The sequence below is a fragment of the Strix aluco genome, chromosome 7 (assembly GCF_031877795.1).
Source record: "Strix aluco isolate bStrAlu1 chromosome 7, bStrAlu1.hap1, whole genome shotgun sequence".
In the NCBI taxonomy this organism is placed as follows: Eukaryota; Metazoa; Chordata; class Aves; order Strigiformes; family Strigidae; genus Strix; species Strix aluco.
In genome coordinates this window covers 33,219,702-33,241,600 of record NC_133937.1, presented here as the reverse complement: position 1 = coordinate 33,241,600, position 21,899 = coordinate 33,219,702, and the positions used below count along the sequence as shown (strand labels likewise).

General features: G+C 37.0%; 1 protein-coding gene across 4 annotated transcripts in view; it reads right to left on the bottom strand.

Moving 5' to 3' along the window:
* The window catches only part of ATRNL1 (attractin like 1), a 574,237-nt gene that overhangs the window by 109,318 nt on the left and 443,020 nt on the right, over positions 1 to 21,899 (bottom strand). For 3 of the 4 annotated variants that reach the window (XM_074831353.1, XM_074831351.1, XM_074831354.1), the window contains one exon: positions 1,640 to 1,754. The exons of the other annotated variant lie outside the window; for it this stretch is intronic. In XM_074831353.1, coding sequence (XP_074687454.1) covers positions 1,640 to 1,754 — 115 coding nt within the window. The remainder of the gene's footprint in view (positions 1 to 1,639; positions 1,755 to 21,899) is intronic. 4 annotated transcript variants of the gene reach the window in all.

Below are 21,899 nucleotides of genomic sequence, written 5' to 3'. Positions count from 1 at the left end.
CAAAATGACACATCTGCTGTGCTGTTGAACCCAACTCCTGTTTCAAAAAGCCTATTCCCATGACGTTTTACACACAACAAACCACAATTACTTTTAAAAAACCTGTGTATAGTAAAGAGAAGCTGATTATGAAGTAACTAGATAAATATATTTTTACTGCTGAGATGCACATCATAGGTAAATTTGAAAAACAACAGAAAAAAACATTTTAAGCTCCAATTTCAACAATTACTTTTAATTTCCTTTCATAATGTTTTTCCTTGTTGTAAGACCATAAACACCTTCTTTTCTTTTTCATTTCCTTAAAACATGAACAGGGAATACGCTAAACATCCTTCCTCCCTCATTGCTCTCTTCAGAGCACTTACATTTATATACTTCTTCCAGCAAATGTATTTGACAAAGCATCAGTAACACTTTTATTTTCATAGCACTTCCAGAAATTATATTCCAAGCCATAAACAGCATTTTAAGAACTAAATACTCATCTCAGAACTTGGCGGGGGGGGGGGGGGGGGGAATGGAGGAGGGGACCAAAGCCCTCTCCCCCACCAAAATGAACTAAGAAACCCAAATAAGTAACAGATAGTCATCAGGTCAAAAGAAGAAAGAACACTCTGCTGAGCTTATTTCTAACATAAGTCGACTGAGTTTGCCCTCATCATCATTACTCAATACTTTTTAATCTCTTAAATGGATTTTTGAAGGTTAAAAGTATATCTTTTTGGCTCTTAATGATAAAAGTTAGCCTTAAAGCATATTTTCTGGTTTACAGGAGCCTTTTGGTCACATACCATGCAGCTTACTGTTCATTACAAAGGTGTTCATTTTGGCAACAGCTCCAGTGAATTCTGAAATAGTAAACTGGTCACCTGTGCAGTGCCACAGTACTCTCTAAACTTTGTTGTCAGGACCATTTTCTATCATATCAATGTAGGCAGTTACTTAAAGGATTTAAAATGTGTATTTAGGTACCTCCTATTTAAGAAGTATTTTATAAGGATGACTGTAATGATTATGTACAATGATCTAGCACAGATCAGATAAGGGAGATTGCCACTAGTGCTTCCAGATAATGCAAATGCTGCTTTACAATGAGCTGGACCATTTCCAAAGTGAACACCTTCCTAGTGAAGCATTCACTCACAGTCCCAGGTTTCAGCCAAATGGCATTCTGGGAAACTTTAATTGAATCTTGGCGAGCACAGCATTGAGATTCATGGTGCAAAGGAACTTAACTAGAAGTTAGTGCACTAAACATCAACTTGAACTGAGAATACTCACTGGTATCCCCTATATAGCCTCATTTATAGCAACTTGAACTGAAACCACAGAACTTTTTTTTCCCTGAAAGACAATGTTGAAGTGTATCGTTATGCACACGTATTGTTTCAGGAAGTCCTAATGAGATATTGTACACCAGCCTAGTTTGATCACTGGGCCTTTTTATTTGGAATACCACATCAAATCCCAAACAAAAATTCCTCATTAAACATTGGCCCTAAACTTAACATCATCTTCACGAGTAGCCCCTTGTATTCATCTGCTGTGCCATTCTTTGGGATCTGTGTGGGTGCATTTGCCCAAGTAGACTCTGTTGAACAAGAACAGACAGGACGTTCACCAACACAAGCCTTACCTGACTGACCAGGGGGTGGGACTCCTGATGATCCTCTGGGCAGACATAAAAATACTGTGAGGACTGCAGCTCTGTTGCCTGAACATGGCTCAATGGCAATCGGTTTAGGAGCACCCTGAAAAAGGGAAATACCTATGTAACATCTGAGATTTTCACTACATTTTTACTTGTACATCTTTAATTTATTTTAAGGTCACTGTAACAATAGGAAGATATTTTTCCCAGGTAGTTCTTTGGATTTAAACAGATTGTCCTACCCATGTTAATTGACTTAAAAATGGACTTTAACAGCCCACACTGCAAACCTAACCAAACAGAAAAAATGAAATGATCATAAAGAGAACAAAAATACACTTAATTTTATAGCTCCCTAAATTTAGTGGTAACAACTTCTTAAAGCTTAGAAAATGCCAAAATCTTTTGGTATACACACTTGTATCTGAGAGTACCAGAATTTCCCCTATTCTAATAAGAAGTACACATGTGAAAGAATTGTGCTTCAACAGCATCCATTACCTAGCTATCCTAATGCCAAAACCATAAAATGAGAGCAAATCTCTATTATATGCAGATATATAAGATAGCAAATCCCTCTTGAGTTTCCCAGACCTGTAAGACTGCCTTCTCTGTGTCTGTCCTGGTAAGCAAATGATTTCTTTGAGGCAGGACCTTCCTGATTTTTTTTTGCGTGTGCAGAAAACAGGTGCAGTGTTACTATATTTATATAAACTTAGAAACTCTCTGAAAATGTTGTCTGCGTGATTATCATCTTACTTTGTCTTCTATAAAGCTATGATAATGGTGTTTTTGCTGGCGGGAGGTATGTGCTGTTACCAAGCATCTCTCTCTTATTAGCTATACAGATCTTTTCATTTGCAGTTAGCTTTCGACTAAATGGTTGCTGCCATATTGTTCTCAAGTTACCAGGACTGAGTACACTATGAGCTGGAAAAAAGCAAAGCAGTCTACAAAGCCATAGAATAATAAGTTTCCAATATGACAATTTACAATATTTCCATATTTACATGTTTCCATGTTTTGTGCTCACTAAGAGATAGGCATTTCTCTTTGGAGAGCTTGAACATTTAGTCAAGCACTAAAGATATTTCTAAAAACATTAGGTCAAAATCAGCATAAGCATTTGGTTGGGGTTTTTTTTGTTTGCAAATTTTTAGAATGCCTGTCCTGTTCCAAGGCAAAATATGAGTTTGATGTTTTGATTCAAAATTCAAAGCCATAAAACTTTCCCTTTACATGCAAAATGCAATGTATATATAAACGTCAACTAATTCAAGTGTACTAAGAAAAATGAAAGTTTAGCCAAGTCAAATACACTGCAAAGTACTAGATATAAAGAAAACAAAGATGCTTACATCATGTAAAACAATTATAATTTTGTATTTTTCTACCTCCAAGTAACCAACATTTATTACTGCTCAGTGAAGATAAGGAAACAGAGAATACAGCAATAAATTGAACAATCAATAAAAATACTTATTTTATACTTCATGGTCATATTTGATAGGCATTTCTGTAAATTCATTTGAGATGATAGCATTGAAATAACTTGGCTGAGGGATGTCACCTAATTTAAAGTTGCCATGACATAATGAATGGCAACTTATATTCACTAAAACCTTACCAAATGATGAAACAAGAAAGTAAAACCCCAAAAGCTTCAGCTAAAAACAATAACTTTTTAAAAAACAACATAAGAAATATTTTCTAATCTGAATGTACTGGATTTGTAGCATTTAATAATAATTTCTTGTAATGCATTGGTTCAATATACGCCAAAGGAACAGATGAAGAGAACAGATTCTGAACACATATAATCTGGTGTATATCTGTCGACTTCCATGGATCTATTATCAGTAAAACATTCAGTCAGGCATCACTGGATTATATGATTTTATACTAAAAGCAATGCAGAAAAGGGGGAAAACAGAATAAGAACTTTGCTAATATTAGCAGCATTGATTGCACATGCACAAAGTAGTACAAGTGGATTGGAAAAGAAATGGTGTGGTAAAGTTTTCTTACTAAGGTTTCTTTGATTTACATATGTTCAAGGACAATGTAAAAAACCAAAAATAATGGTAATCATTCTGATCTTAACATTTAACATAGAAAGGATTCTTCATGGGATCGTTCAGATTAGCAGCTAGTCTGTGCTCTGGGCTGTTTAAATTTAATCAGACAAGTGTAGGCATAGAATAATATAATAATATAATATAACATAACATAACATTGACAGCAGCCCGGTGTAGACCTCTCTGCTTACTTCTCCCACTATTACATGCTTTCATTTGCTCCTACCTGTTGCACTCCTACCCGTTGCACTGTCAGTTGTCAAAATATAAGACTTCCCAACTGTCACACACTCCTATCACTCCTCCCCTGGGACCTAAATATGTGCTTCTTCATTCCAACACTTCTACCTACATCTCTCTTCCCCAACCATCCAGACAGGGAGGCAGCTCCTCACCAATTAAGTTCATCTCACTTTGATCGTGTGATTCCTGCTTCACCCTGCATTGGCCCTGCTCCTGCACCTTCTGTGCAAAATAGACTTTCCAGCTCTAGGCAAGTTCCTGCAGCAGGAGCTGTGAACGGAACAGACCTCGTGCTCTTCATGTCCAATGAGCAGAGTGCCATAAACTGGGGAGGTGCTTAGACAGTGACCCCCCATGAATTCACTAATATGATAAACAGATTTTACAAATAAATACCTTTGCATGGTGTGTCATGTTCTGCCTTCCACTATGCACTAGAACAACAGCACCTGAATCCACATACAGCATTTATGATTAAAATAGTTGGCATTACTAATGAGAGTAATAGAGTATTTAAGTCATCTTCCCTGATCTGTCATAATGGCAAACCAAATAGCATGATTCCTTTCTACTTGAAAAGGCAGATAAAATGAAATCTTAATTTTAAAATGTTTATTCAGACACAAAACTGAAAGGAACAAATTTATCACTATGCCTTTTAATTTGTTGAATAATTACTTTATTATAAATTAAACTGATTATATTTTCTATTGCTGTGTAATATAAAACCTTTACTTAACAGGTCCTATCCTTTTCTGTTCAAAGTTTATACTAATGCCTTTCAAAACACAATTGGAGGAAATTATTTCTCATAAATATTTTTCAGAGGACTTAATCCAAAAATCAAACACAGTAAGAATTTTGTATTTGTGCTTATTTGTTCTTTATAGAACATTATGACTGAAGAAGCAGATGTCTTATCTTGCCTCACATCATTCAGATTCACTAGCAACAAACCATGGAAGCATAGAGCAAATGATAATAATTTAGATACCCTAAGGTTTGTCAGTTGTTTAAAGATAAATACATAACCATGAATCAAAGTTATTTCACAGTGACATAACATGTTCTCTGAAATGTGCCATTTATCATGTATTTTCCACGGGTTTTTTGGAAGAGATAAGGCACATGTTTGTTTGCCCAAAGCACTTAGATACCATGATTTACTTGCTAGAATTATCTTTTTTTTTTTTTTTTCCCTGCTGTACAGAAAGTGACTTACACTTTTGCCAAAAAGCACAAATGACAATCACAGAGTTAATAAAACTTTATCAGTGGAAGACCAAATAAACAAATACTTCTTTATTTAACAACCTTTTACTCTTATATTCCCTTTCTTATACACATCATGACAGAAAGAGGTATGTCAGCTGGGAACGTGAAAAAGGAAGGGGAAGAAAACCATGAAGGAATAAAAGGGTGAAAGAGCATTTATTATTGCCAGTCAGAAGAGTAAGTCAGTGGATGTAGAAGGAAGAAATAAGTGGACAGTGTAGGGAATAAAACAGAGAATTTAAAAAAAAGACAGAGACATAAGGTTTTATCCACAATTTAAATGTGTAGTCATATATTTATTCACAGAAAAGAAGTATCAGAAGTCATCTTCCTGGAGTCCTAGATTTTTATCAGAGAAAAAGTTCTCAATTCTCCTGAATTTTTTCTGAAAATCCTACAAAGACCTAGCCAAAGTCCAGCTGCCTGGGTGAGTTTGTGAGGAATTAGTAAGCTTTGGGACAATTCTTTGTTCACCCTTGATCTGTTTCTACAAGAAATAAATTTTGGTTGGATTTTTTTTCCTATGCAAAGGACAAATGACAACACTACCATTAGTGGCATAAAAATATATGTCAGTGTATGTCATATTCATAACTGCATTAAAAATATTTCTTTCTAAGTTAGAACATCTGCTTTATAATGACAATAAGGTAACAAAACCGGTTTATTTTTTTATTTAATTATTGAAAAACCCAGCAAATCTTGCACTGTGTTATTTGGCTGTTTAGGAATAACATAAATGAGCAGCTTTAAGAGTCCAGACCAAGAAGCAGCTGGGAAGTGTATTCTGTCACTTGGTGAGCAGGATGGGCAACAGAAGGCAGTGGCATGAAGAGGTGAGGAGGAGAACACGATGACTAAGGGGCTGTTCATGGATCTGCTGTAAGAGTTCAGAATCTCTTTGGGGGAAACACACTGAAACTTTAGCATCAACTCGTATCTATCAGTGAAAATATTTAATACTGTGAATACGGGAAGAAGAAAAGTGTAGAGTGTTTTGGCTCTGTCTGCATTCCAAGAAGTGGTGTCTCACAGAAGTGCTATAAAACTTTGGATTTTCAGTACTAAGTAATTTCTATATATATTTTCTGTTCAGCATTCTAAGGTAGGTGAATCCAATTTTTAAAAGTGCATTATTATACCATAAGACAAATAGATCACGTAAGACTAAATGGCTCCAAACTCATGCCAAAAAAGCAATTAGAAAATTGAATCAAGGAATTAAGGATTAATGTGAGCATGTTACACCTGTCAGCAGTAATAAGTATTTTGACAAGAACAGAATAAAGTTTGACAGTGTGCACAAATACAGATCTGATATATAAATCAAGTATTAAAATGCAAACAACTATGCATTAATCACTGTAATGTTTCCTAACTAAAATGGTCTTAGTACTACTTCTGAGAATTCATTATAAATAAAACTTCATCTCTTCTTCTTAAAAAAAACAGCTTGACTTAGGCTTTTTGTTTTAGTAATAAATGATGCCAATTTAAACTTAGTTTTTAATCATAGTATTAAAACAGAATTAATCTCATGGATTCTACATAAACTAAGCTTGATGGCTTGGCCAATAAACAATCAAACTTGTTGTGGCAGGATTAGTACCAGACTCAGAATGTAAATAGCCACTTTTCTGGAGTTCAATATGCAAGACTTCAGAGGGGAAAAAAGAAAAAAAAAAAGAGAAAGGAAGAGAAAGGGAAAGGAAGAAAACAAGACTGTGTCCTCTGAAGTGGTAAGGAATGTAGAAAAGGAGGAAATATAAAATTTAGACTGTTATATTACAAGTATCCACATCTTCATTTTCTCCCAGCTTCAGGTTCCTTTCCTGAATTCTTTGGTTATTTCTGAGTTTCTTGATTTATTTCTGATAAGCAAGTCTCAGATTCAGAAAAGCAGTTGAGTACCTAAATTGTATTTTGGTCCCATTTAGATACCTACATGCAAACTCAAAAGCCTCAAAACCCTGTTAATCTTCGTTTCAATATTAAAAATTTCCCAGTAGCTGCTCTCCTCTACCTGCTCATGTACATCCTGGTCTCTCTTGCACCCACTCAGGATTCACTGGCATTCCTGCAGCTGCCCTGGATCTAGGTAGCTGTTTTCAGAACATGCTTACCAAATTAAATTTTTACAATACAGTTGTGGCCACTTTCTTTTAAAACACATTTGAAAGCAGATGTGATAGCTCTGACCATTTTCAGTGAAGTAAAAGCAGACTTTTCAGCAGTCCAAAGGATGAAAAGAAAATTTATCCTCTCAAATTCACAGAATTCCATTCATGTCACTTGGTGGGAGCTTCTTTGGCCATTTTGCTGGAGAAACTTCAAATGTCCCTAGCACAGCTATCGGGCCAAGAGCAGGAGATGGGTGACTCCCACCTGTAGCCAACCTCCACCCTAACCCCATATGATTTTTTTCAGGGTCATTTGCCAAGAGAATCAAAACCAACAGTAATGTCAGAAGAACAAAGCAATGCTGTGTGCTCCTCCCAGCAGAAGCCCACCGCTTTCACAGCACCCACTGCTGCCCTAAGGAGAACCTGGCACTTCTTGCAGAGTGCTGAAACAAGACAATGTCTCAGACAGAAACAAAGACTGTAATTAGAATGGCTGTTTTCTTGGACTGTCAGTGCTATACTGCATTGCTATTCTAAATATTTGGTACATATTAACTAACACTCATTAACATACTTTTGAGTATGAGCTTCCTAGACACCCAAAAATTTTGACAACTTTCTCCACAGGTTTATTCAATAAGTATGAGCCTTAATGACAGTGCAATGGGAAAAAAAAAAAAGCTTTCACCAAACTTCATTTGTGTGCCAGGAGAAATATACTTTAGGAAATACCTCAACAGAATAAATAAGCAAGGCTAGAGTTCTGAACATTGCTTTGTGGCTGGCATAGGAAACACCAGTTCTTTATATGCCCCTAGGGTTTTACTGAAATTGTAAACATCTACTAAAGATTTTCATTTAATCCATCCCATAAAGTTCCTCTTTTGTAATTAGTGAGTGGAAAGCTTTACATCTAAAGCTACAAGAATGGCCCAGAGCCTGAGTGTCCTCAATGCTTTGGGCTTCTACATTGCACCTTCTTTTGCCTGAGGATTTCTCAGTGATTTCTAATTTTGGGTAACGAGGTCCCACTAACCCATGGGAGGTACATGACTATGTTACCAATGGCAGTAAAAGCTGGAGAACATTTTGGAGTATCTTACAATTCTCTCACCTATAATGAATGAAACTTGAGGTAACTGCCTTGCTTCTGTGACTGAGTTATCCAGCCAGTGCTGATTTACTGGGAGGACTCTACCGACTCTACTCAACCTTCAGAATTAACCAGTTTTTCCTGAAAACTTCTGTAATGTCTAATGGAGCTGAGATCAACAGGCTTACTGATAATAAAATGCAACCTGACCAAAATTATACTAACATTTCTTATTAGAGATTTTTTTAATTGTGAATTATCTTTCCAGAGTAATTTTGCCTCATTGTTTTTGCAGAATATAAATCTCCGTTAATTTCCTTGTTTCAAAATACTAATGGAAATCTTAGAATATATTGGTACATTATTTTTCATAAGAAAAACAGTGGGAATTAACAATAAAAGGAACACATTATGATTAGCAAGCTGTGATTATGGCCCCAGTGAGCAAACCACATTGTTATCCTTCAATTTATTGTCTTACCTCTCTATCTCAACTATATCAATATGCAGTGATAGCCTGCATTCTTTTTTGCAGTCATTTCTGAGTAGAATGTGGTGGTGAGTTATCAAAGGCTATGTACTGATGCTAAATTTATGTATTAATCTGGAAGTGTTTATGCTCAGAAGAGCCATATTTTTATTATAAGAACTATATTTATTTGCAACAAAGTTACTCTCAGTTAATCTAGTAAGAGACTTTGTTTCAAAATCTAATACTATTTCATATAGCATTTCATTAGCAAGAGAGTTATGAATTGACATTCTGACTAAAACTGATTTATTAAGACAAAACTATGAGAAACACCCGCAGAATTTATTTTCAATGGGGTTTCCAAAAAGAACTCCTAGTCAGGTTTCCTATTTAGCTTTCATCCTACTGCCTAGAGGTTGCTTTTTCTGTGACACTAGTGTGAACCATCCTGCAGTCTTCTTGTAGCTGAACAGAACACAAGACATTGAAGATAAATCAAAATATCAGGTAGCTGCAAGGCACATTGCATTTCTTTTCCTGTGTGTGTCTATGTATGCAGTTTCCTATCTCTTCATACCGTTAAATAAACTTGTTTTTACTTTACTGTTACATCTTGACCACTAATAAGACTAATTTCAGGTTAATCTGGAAAATATTGAACATAACTTACAACGGATGGTGTGTGTAGTAGTAGTACTGGATTACTGCCAGAGGTATCCCCAAGAGCCTCTGGAACATTCCCCTATTAAGCTGTATGAGTCTGACTAAAGGCTGGCAATGCCTGCATCCAGTTTGTGAAAAGAAATTTATCTTGGCAGCAGCTAGCTAGATCCTGTTGGGAAAAGCACCTGAGACCCTGTGTCTGTGGCATATACCAAGCATCTTGTATCCCCAGATACTTTCCTGTAAATTCTTCCTACTGCCATTTCAAATTCTGTAAGTCAAAGTGGTGTTGTACAGTGAAGTGATTCTAAAGTGTGTTTCCCAGATGGCTATATCTGTTGGATCTCCAAGGATTAGAGACAAGAAGTGGAGAATTCTGTTATTCCTTCACAATTTAACCTTAAAGGCTTGTCTGTGAAAACCCACTTTTCACTGGTGAGAAATTAGTGACAGTCCATCACTGTTTGAACTCGGGCTGATCACTTAAGACCAGATCGTCACTCCCATATATCAGTGGGTTAACTTTACCCCAGTCTGCCTGGCAGAAGAGGACATGGTCCCTCCAGAGCCACTAGGTGCAGTTTTAAATTCTGCCTAACTTGCAGGCTAACAAGGGTGGCTATGGTGGCAGGCAGGGGAATGCTAAGCTAAGGCACAGTACAGGTTGCTTTCATTGGGAACAAGTAAACTGAATCAACTACAGATTTCTGAAATGTCCATGATGTAGATAAATTTGGGATGTCCTTTGCTCGGGGTGAATCATAAAATTTCAATCTGTCATTGCGACAGAAAATCTTGGACAGTAGTCAAAAGTTCTGACTAGCAGGTGCCTTTTGTGACCACAGAGATCTCACTCTTGTAGATGTGCAGCATCCTAGAGTCATTAAAAGATAAAGTTTGATGATTATTTAGGAGATCTGTGCCAGACTTCAGGGTTAGGAAAGGCAAGTGTCCTGAAGTTATTATGCTGTATTTTGCATTTCTTGCAAAACTGGAAAGAAAATATAGTACACCATATGTCATCCAAAATACTCTTTTAGTGAACTTCTCTTCAACAATGTCTTTTAAAGTTCTTTTGTAACCTCCTGGCCACATGCAGGATGCTTAGTGAATGATAAATTAAAACATTTATACCTGGAATTGTAATAATAAAAAAGAGAACTAAATCAAGACACGTTGTGAAAACTAGCTGTCAGCAGAAGGGATTAAAGTGCAAATTTGGCAATATTCTTAACGCAGGAAAAAATGCTAATGGCACCAGAATAACAAATTACTTTCCATCATGACAACTTACACATATCACAGTCTACTGAATGTAGGGAAGACACAAACTGAACATCTGAAAGCATGACATAGCTTTTATTTTGATTGTCCTTGCCATGGTCCAAGGACAGCTGTAAAATGTGTACACCATAGCCAAAAACATTTTGAAACACATTATTCCACTATTTAAGATTTGTAAGTCTACACAAGTCTTCACCCTAGTGACTGTGTGTGGATAGTATGGATCAGATCATAGCTGCTCCAGCAGCAGGAAGAAAGAACCATAAAAGACTTCTCTATCTTAAAGAGCCATAAGAGACTTCCCTATCTTAAGGAAAAGGTATGTGATGGTAGCAAAAGGGAAAATAGTTTTGCTGTATTATATAGTAGCAGCAGCAGCATGTGTTAAACCGACTAGCAGTTTCCACTAGTAGGTGGAAAGGGAGAGGGCAGGCTAGCAGACTTGTGAAAGCACAAACCAGACCTTTTTAAAGGTGTTGCAAGATGCATCTCTCACTTTCCTCTCTTGAGGACTTCCGTCACCTACTCTGGCCCAGTCACCAATTTGAAAGTATGATTAGGTAGTTTTTTCACTTGAATCTTATGAACTAATTCAAGTCTCAAACATCTACGAGATAATCTTCAGCTGCTTAACTCAGCACAACATTGGAATAACAGCAGAACTATGCTGATTTATACCAGCTGCAAATCTAGCACTATATTATTAACAGTGTCCTTGAAAACTCCTGCAGATAAACTCAGACTCAAGTATTATCACTTAATGTTGCTTTCCAAGATGTTCCCCATCAAGATTGTTAGTACTTACAGTGATCACAAACATATTAGGAACTTTACTGAAAATGAACAAGAAATGAAACTTACAGGATCTAATCTGACAAATAATTAGACGCATAAGAATTACTGCTTGGAGAAACTGTTGCATTAAAGCAAACAGGATTACTTGCATGAATGAAGTTATTTATGCATATTACTCATATTGTCTACCTTGACTTTAGTAAGGCCTCTGACACCGTTTCCCACAGCATTCTCCTGGCGAAACTGGCTGCCCAACCAAGTTGGGTGGGAGTGTTGATCAGCTCGAGGGTAGGGACGCTCTGCAGAGAGATCTGGACAGGCTGGAGCGATGGGCTGAGGCCAACTGTATGAGCTTCAATAAGGCCAAATGCCGGGTGCTGCACTTCGGCCACAACAACCCCCAGCAGCGCTACAGGCTTGGGGAGGAGTGGCTGGAGAGCTGCCAGTCAGAGAGGGACCTGGGGGTGTTGATTGACAGCCAGCTGAACATGAGCCAGCAGTGTGCCCAGGTGGCCAAGAAGGCCAATGGCATCCTGGCTTGTACCAGAAACAGCGTGGCCAGCAGGGACAGGGAGGTGATCTTACCCCTGTACTCAGCCCTGGTGAGGCCGCACCTCAATTACTGTGTTCAGTTTTGGGCCCCTCACTACAAAAAGGACTCAAGCGTGTCCAAAGAAGGGCAATGAAGCTAGTGAAGGGTCTGGAGGACAGGTCTTATGAGGAGCGGCTGAGGGAACTGGGGTTGTTTAGTCTGGAGAAGAGGAGGCTGAGGGAAGACCTCATCGCCCTCTAAGGGCGCCTGAAAGGAGGTTGCAGAGAGCTGGGGATGAGTCTCTTTAACCAAAGTAACAAGCGATAGGACAAGAGGGAATGACATGAAGTTGTGCCAGAGAAGGTTTACACTGGCTATTAGGAAGCATTTCTTTACAGAACGGGTTGTTAGGTGTTGGAATGGGCTGCCCAGGGAGGTGGTGGAGTCCCCATCCCTGGAGGGGTTTAAGAGTTGGGGTGACATAGCGCTGAGGGATATGGTGTAGTTGAGAACGGTCAGTGCTAGGTTAATGGTTGGACTGGATGATCTTCAAGGTCTTTTCCAAACTAGATGATTCTGTGTTTCATGTTACCTTAACATAACTGACGGATTTTTTTTTTTTTTTAAAGAAAGAGAAAGGGGTTTTTTAATATAATAAAATAGGAAAAAGTCTGCTCCTTTTAAGATATTACAAAATCTGCATCATTTTTACTAAACCAGCAAAGATCTACTGTATAAAATATTTGCTGAACTTGGACTTGCTGAATCCCACTTTCATGGAAAGTAAGTGGGTTTTTTTTAGAAAGTACCATATTCCAAGCCTGTTTAGCCCCTTGAGCACTGCTAACTGAAAATGAGTAATATGGAAACATAGTCCAGCTCAGCTTACACTTCTGTTCCATGTGTGTTTCCAGGGGCACAGCAGCAACTTCTAATTATTTTATATTTATATTTCATATTTTTATGATTTTCTTCAGTAAGATGATACACAGTCACCACCACCAAAAAACACTATTCACATTGAATTCTACAGTCCCCATCCTTATTGCATGAAAGTACAGGAAAACTTGTTATTTTGCTTCAGGAAATGTTCTCACTTTAAATTTTACATTGTAAAATTTAGCAGCAGCGATGATGGTTGAAACATCTTTTCTTCAAAAGACATACCATTTTCACAGCAGATTGACCATCTTTTTTTGAGTTTCCTTGAAAATTCACAGATTTGTGAACTTTTCACTGGAGTTTGCTTCAAATCCTTGCATTCTGTGAAGCTTTATACTCCATCGCATATATTTTTCATATCTAACCAAATGATTTCTCTTCCCCTAATTTTATACATAGAGTTTAACCCACTGCCAAGAGTAGAACAGAGTAATGTTTTCCTGTACAACAGAATGGTGTAACACATTTACTTTTATACTATACGTAAACTCTAATTTATTTTAGCAGTGGCTAATGAGGCAAATCTTGCATTTCACTGTTGCTTTCTGATTCTTCTTCCCTTTTCCCACCCCTTCCCAACACCTTTCCCAGTCTTAGGGTGCTCTTTCCATGGAAGTAAATGCCCCATATCAAATGCCACTGACTAACACAATAAGCAGAAGGAGAAGGATCTTATTTACTTAAACAAGGATTGAGATTTGAGATCAGTCATCAAGCAGATGTTATTTCTGAAGCTGAAAGTATTCATGATGATTGTTACTATAGAAACCAAGCTTTGTAAAATATTCCAAACAAACACTTCTTTATTAGCCTGTGCTGTAACTACAGCACTCTGCATTACGCTGCATCCCACGGTAAGTTATCAACCGCACATATTTTCTTTCTGGTTATTTGCTTTCAATAGTAACCTCAAGACAGGATTTCTATAGGTCTTAAAACACAGTGTATCACAATACCAGCCACCCATAAAATGACACACACTGTACTCATTCAGCACTAAACTCCCGTCTGTTTCATTTCCCCCCTCCTGTGGGCAGCCACTCAAATCAGTGTTTCCCTGTTCAGCAACAGTGAAAAACAGGAACCCACTGCTCCTTCCTGTGGTTAGATCAGCAGCACAAAACCAGCAACGGTTACTAAATGCCAGCCCCAGACTCTTTAGCAATTAAACAATTCTTCAGTCTTAGTAGAGTTTGTGAAGCCCATGCGTCACTCAGAAAGCATCTTTCAATGGCCTGTCATGTCATAACGAGAAGTTTCAGACTTGTTGCTTTATTTGTTAAACGTACTAGAAGAAGGGTAAAAATTTGAATCCCGGTTCCAGTGAAGTCAGTGGGACTTCAGCAGTGCAGGTTCCCTGATCCTGAGTGCACCCTCAGGGATGGAGCAGGTCACAGCCATCACTGCCAGGTACCTTTGAAACACCACACCCTGTGCCAGTGGGAAGAGGCAGGTAAGGTCCTGTTAGACCAACCTGTGCCTGGTATTTTAACTACCTCTCTCTCTTGCTACAATTAAACTACCCATAGACAGATAATGGGGCAAACTTCTGTTTGAAGTTAGGCAGGTGAAATCTGGCTTGTTATTATAACATGTGGAAAGGAAAACTGTACTTAAGGCTATGAAGGAAATCAGAAGGAATTCTACTACAGAATGAATGCATCATGTAGGCATTGGAAATATTCCTTCTCTGAGGCCTTCTTGTCTCCTTTCACAGAGAAACCCTTAGAAAGGATAAAATGCAACTAGTATTTCAAAATATAGAGATGTTCAAGACAGATATGGTAGCAACTTCTGATTATTGTAATTAAAATTCCAAAGTTGTTTTCATTCTCAACTTATTGTCATGTGCTCATAATCTCCCTTAACTTTCTAAACTATGTTTCTGTTCAAATAGGACAATTGTGCCCATGTCTTTCAGAAACTTCTCAGCTGTCTTTGAGATTTGGGACAATTAACATTTTCTCCTAATACCAGTTCTATCCAAGGCTTACAATTTATTTTAAAACTTTTTTTTTTTTTTTTTTTTTTTTTTACTCAGGTAACATTGAGGATTCCTGCCTTTCATTATTGTAGAACAAATCTGTTTTAAAATACAGTGATACAATCAGAGCACAATTAGATTTCCATAAGAATACGCAGGAGTATGGAACTACACGTGCCCCTGGTATCCATTTTAATGTACAATACTGCCATAGTGAGAAAACTGTTAAGCTAAAGAGCACAACTAAGGAGCCAGTTAAAAAGTTTTCATTGTGGTGATTTGTGCTGTCTGCAACAGTATGCTGAAGATAATAATAAAATAAAAAAAAAAAATCTATAAAACATTTTAAGTGTGAGAAATGTGTGGAAGGATATTCTGGAAACAGGTCACAGACAAAGCAAGAGATCGCAGACAAAGCAGGCATGTTTTATGAAGACAGAGTTACAATTTAGAAGTGATTGTGTGGGACTGAATACAAAGAATGCAATTAAGGCATGGCACATGTCCTGATGGACCAGCATCCAGAGAGGAAAGTGCTGTAGTTAAATGCTGTAGTTACAGCAAGGTTAAGGGTTCAGAGAACATACAAGCTGTCTTTTAAATGGCAGTTACCTACGCACAATATTCAGAACATCTTAACAAATTTTGTACGTCTGTGAAGTAGGTCATGCTTACTTCATGGAGGAGAAGTTATAGATAGATGGGCCTAACATGGCCAAAGCATGCCAGGTCCTCTGGGTAGGGGTCCTCAAAGAATTACAACAGCTAACAACAAATCTGACCACCTCCTACTTCCCAGCTTAATTGAGTAAGTTGCCATTTACAGCTACATTGACTTTGGGCAACCTTCAGAACCTGCCTATAGCAAGTCAAACCCATTTCCCTTTACGTGTAGCAACTTTGCTTTTCCAAGGGTTTTTCTTGTTTGTTTAGTTTTTCTTAGCTTTTTCTTACTGTATGTAGAGAGGACACAATGTAAAAAAGTAAAGTACACATGGCATTTACACATACATGCAGATAGACTACATACACAAGTACATGTCATTATTTCTAATTGTACTATCAGAAATGTCCGGAATGTTATGCTGAAGCAAAAATGTAAGCATAATAAAAACTATGTCAAAGACCTTAAAAGAGAAATCCTCTTGAAAACCTCCTCAGTCCCAGAGAGAGCAGTTTCTCATCATTCCCCAAATGCCTACTGAAATGAGATGCACTAAGAGGTTCTAGAGCCATCAATATATTGAAGAATTTCATAGATGCCTTTCAGTTCTCTTTGATCATAAATTGCCAGAATGGTTTCTACTCTCTCCAGTTTCCTTGTCCCTGATTCTTCTGCTGTGACATTTCTGGATGACTTCCAGTTCTGATTGTTGTAAAGTCCTTGTTTTTGCAGAATCACCTAGTGTTGAAATTTGCAATTCCAAACACTATCTTTTTTGGTCTGTTTATCAGCTAACACTCTTTGCTCAAGCAGTCTTTGCCCTTCACATTCCAATTGGTTTTGTCCTTATTCAAACTTCTATGAATTTACCATAAGTAATACAACTTAAAACAGATGAATATTTTTCTTCATTTAAGAAAAAATTTATCTTTGTGTAACCTTCAGTTATAGCAAGCATCTGAACACATACATAATGACAAACTTATTGGGGAGATTAACATTTCATCCATTTGATCTTTATATTATTGAGTTTTATTTTTACATTTTCTTTATATATTTAAAGCAATTTTTCATGTCCACATTAAAGGCCTCTTTCTATAGTTGTAATTTTCCTCCAGTTTGCCTGGTTTTGGTCATTAGAGTTTCCTAATTTTCAGTGAACTGCTGAGCAAGCTGAAGATGTTAATTGGATATATCACTTTATTTTTTCTTGTAAGAGCTTCTTATTAATGGTTGCTCATGTAGATAATATAGATGTTAATCAATTTGCATCTGTCCTTCTAAAAGATTCAGTTAAGTCCCTAATTAACCATCTGTAAACAAACCCTTTTTCAGTAACAGGCTTCAGCCATTTATTGTGAGCTAGCAAAGGCTACTGAGGGCCTCATGCTACCACTATGCCCTGCTGTAAATATTTGACTTCTCTCAATATACAGAAAGTAATTGGAAAAAGACAAGTGACTCAATCTAGATTGTGGATCACTGGATTCTCTCTAATTGAATCATTGCTATTATGAGAAATCATCATAGCTCCCATGAAGTCTGTTGGCTCCCGTGAAATGTCTGGTGCTTTAGCAATACTAAGAGTTGTGTATTCCATAACTATAAGAAGTGAGGATAATGAAGATCATACATTACTATGATGAAAGTAATAGAGAGACAGTCTTTAAAAATAGAATTACTTCCCTAGATAAAACCAATATTTTTTTCCCCAAAAAGAAAGGTACATTATTCTGAGCATTTGCAAAGATCCTGGTCTTCCAGAACACTAATGGTTACCCACTAGAAAGTTCTTCCATATTTCAGAGTTTTTACTCAGTAAGTTTACCAGTTATTTTCCTTTAATATTGTTTTCAAAGTTGCTGTCTACCTAATTCTATACTGTAGCACTTTCTACACTCTGTAGTGACCACAGTTGTTTCTGAACAGCTTCAAGCAGGTTAACTAACCTCCCTAATAAATCTTGTCTCTCACCCCTCCTGGGGAGCATGCTCATTTGAGCATGCCAATGCAATGAGGCAGAATGCATGGTATTACATACTTAAGGTAGTTTACATCTATATATTTATATCTCCCATTCCCAGTATGCTGTTACGGACCACATATGCTCACAAAGACTTGATGCACAGCCTCTAGCTCTTTTCTTATGGGCTGCTCACAGCCATGACAAAGAGACAGACACTAAGTTATTGTCCATACTTAGCAGCAATTTCTAGCACAAAAGGAAACCATCTTCTCTATTCTTACAAGCAGATAACTTACTGATCTGTGTCAGTAGGCATTATTCATTTTTACCACACAGAAGCAGATCAAGGGTGCCACTCAATCACACGGAAGGGATTACAGCTACTCTGAAGCACTTCCAGTTCTGACATCATATCTATTTCTCATCCTTCCCTATTCTGTTCAGTACCTTACTGTAACTATTGAAAATTACAGGTATTACTTACATTCCCGTTAATACACACCAAAGAAATTTTTGTGTGATGACCACAAACAGAGGACAATCTGCACAAAATATGTATGTGGAAGTGACTGCTTTTAAATAGCATGTCATGTGAACAGAAAACATGACAGAATCCACATAACTTGGCATAGACAGCTTTAGAGGCAGATATATTTTGATTTAGTACTAATATCTCAGTGATAATACACTTTCCACCAATATTTCAGCAAGAGATGAATGTGACTTTTATGTTTGAAGCACTTTACTTTGTCTTTAATTCTCCAGTTGTTAGAACTGTTTTGTGGACAGCACTTGTATGTAATTAGATCCCTACTATATAGTCTTTAGGAGCTGAGCAGGACCATTAGGAGTTGAAAAGAAAATAAAGAAATAAAATGAACTTGTTACTCACCAAAGGTTGAAGAAAAAAAAAAAAAAATCTATGAAGGAGGAAAGCAGAGCCACAAATCTGAGAGAAACCTGAGGACTTTAATCTTCCTTTTTCTGCAGTTCTACTTTTCTCTGACTCAGTGATCTCCCTCAAAATCCAGTTTTGTTATAGCACATCTATTTCATGTTGCTTGCAACAGATTGTATAACATGAGACATCTTCTGTTTGCAATTTTCCAGATTCTTCTGAAAGTAAACTCATCAAATCATCTAAAAGCTTGTTACCAGGTTTCTTAAACATAGCACTTACTGCTGTTTTTCCTTTCCATTACCATGTACATGCAAATGATTAAATCAATGTTCTCCTGTATCCCACACAGGTCATTATCATACGTGCTGTGTCAAATATAATCCACTGCACACCTCTCTTCACCTGTTCCATACTTAAAAGAAAAATACCACTCTTTTGGAGACCTAGTTTGACTGTTAAAATATCTAAATACATTTTGTAATAGTTGTTCCTAACTCCAAATGCCTAGGCACTTTTCTGTTCTTAAGATCTGGAATTGATCTAAAAGCTCATGATATATGCGCTTGATATTTCATTTAGCACCAGTGAGCACTTTTGAGCCTCCTCTAGGAGATGGAAATTAAAGGGTTGGATAACCTAAATTGGGAGATTCACAGCTTTCCACTGAGATACACAGCACCTGCTTCAAGATTCAAATTTAGACTAATACAAATGAAGGAATTAGCTTTATAATCTAAGAATATGAGAACTAAACCCATACTGCAGTTTTTAATTTCTATTTTTTTCTGCTGTGAAACATGTGGCATATGCATAATGTATGGCAATGAAATCTACAGAGCTTTTATTGATGGTTGTTTGGTGTGATCTATATAACTCATATATTGCTCATTTATGAGTAATGCAGTCCTCCCAAACTCTTGCTCACACACATATAAAAGATGAAAACATTCAATGAATATCACTTTAGGAAGGCCACATTATTCTTGAATGTCAGAGCTTATGCAAGTCATGCTGAAGACAGCATAACACTAACTGACATCACACAATTACGCACTCTAAATACATTATACATTTTAGAAAAAGAAGTAATTTAGAGAAGAAATGTGAAGTTTTTCCTCTTAAACCAGTTTATGTATACTTCGGATCTAAAACCACTGCCTCAGCTTCCATCAATTGAACTGCATAATGCTGAAAAATAGAAAACTGGACTGTAAAATTTTCAGAGTTTATAATTTCATCTAGCAGGGACCATTTTTACTGTCTGATTTGCATTTGATAAACAAGAGGGTTTTTTTCTAGTTTTTTTCTAGTTCTTTTTCTTTTATGGTACCAAGGTTCTACAAATTCCAGTATATACAGGCATGTCATGTCTTCACCATCAACATCTCTTCAACATGTAACTGTGTTCAGTTTTGGGCCCCTCACTACAAAAAGGACATTGAATTACTTGAGTGTGTCCAAAGAAGGGCAACAAAGCTGGTGAAGGGTCTGGAGGACAGGTCTGATGGGGAGCGGCTGAGGGAACTGGGGGGGTTTAGTCTGGAGAAGAGGAGGCTGAGGGGAGACCTCATTGCCCTCTACAGCTGTCTGAAAGGAGGTTGCAGAGAACTGGGGATGAGTCTCTTTAACCAAAGTAACAAGCGATAGGACAAGAGGGAATGACATGAAGTTGTGCCAGAGAAGGTTTACACTGGCTATTAGGAAGCATTTCTTTACAGAACGGGTTGTTAGGTGTTGGAATGGGCTGCCCAGGGAGGTGGTGGAGTCCCCATCCCTGGAGGGGTTTAAGAGTTGGGTTGACATAGCGCTGAGGGATATGGTGTAGTTGGGAACTGACATTGATAGGTTAATGGTTGGACTGGATGATCTTCAAGGTCTTTTCCAACCTAGATGATTCTGTGATTCTGTGATATAACGATTAGGGGCAAATTTTTACATGATCAGATTTTTGAATTTTGAAGAAGGCTAAAAGGTTACATGATTTTTTTTCTATAGTTAGTCCCTACAACTTCTTTAAAAATTACAAGTATCCCAGATTTTAAGAAGCTGTATCACATTATCTCCAAAGGCCTAACATGTTCAATTTATTTGATGTATAGGAGTATAACTACATATTCTATAGTTAAGTATTTGCTGTAAAACATTCAACAATAAATCACAGGTTATTATTTTATTAAAGACATGTTTTCAGTATATTAAACACCAAATACAAAATTTTAAATGTTGATTCATAAAGTCTCTAAAATTTCTATAGACCTTTCAGTTGCTTCATAGGATGTGTTTTATAAATCTTTAGGATATACATTTTAAATTATTCATAATCAATACTAAAATCAAAGTGTTGGCAGATAGCTCATTCTAAAAACTGCAGCCATGCAATTCATATTCTGCCATAGTGGTCAGGTCAGAGTAAGAAAACTGAATCAACTGATGCAGCTAATTACAACCTAATTCCAACTTCCCAAATTGAAACAAATGGTTGAACTGTATCTGCCACTTTGAACTTAACATCACTCAACCACCTGATGTTGTACCAACGTGATAACCTGTAAGGAAATGGACACTATGAATAAGCCCATGGTGAAGTGCTTTACAGGTTTGAGACCTGCCTATTATATTGTTTTGGGCAGCTCTTAAGAAAGATATGAAGGTATGAAAGCACATGATGGTATTCTTTTAGATAGGTCTGGTTTACTATTTCCAAATGCTGAAAGTAATTTCTCTCATTGCATATAGGTTTCCTGTCTCTATATTCAATCTCATGATTATACCTATCATAGTTATTGAACTACATAGGCCCACCTTCAACCTCTATTTCTTGAATGAAATAATGACTTTTAATTACTTAAAGTCAACTTTTCTTGCCAGCTGTCATTGAGGGTCAGTTTTTGACTGCCCATTCAGCTGTAGACACATACAGGTGCATACTGAACCTGCAAACGATTAGCCAATAGTAAATTTGGCCCAAAAATTATCTGGGGGGGTGGGGGGAAGGAGTGCTCTTCCATTAGTCCTGACTAAATGCAGAACACAGAAATCAAAGAATAGATGCAAAAAAAAATACAGTTAGCTCTTTGGAACTAAGCAAAATTAAATCTAAACCAACACTTCCATTATACTGCATCCATGACAAAGACCAAAATGATGAAATGTCGGTTTTCATTCAATGCCTATGTTCAGCAGAAAATGAAGATAGTACTTTAATATAATTTACAAATATATGTTAGCTA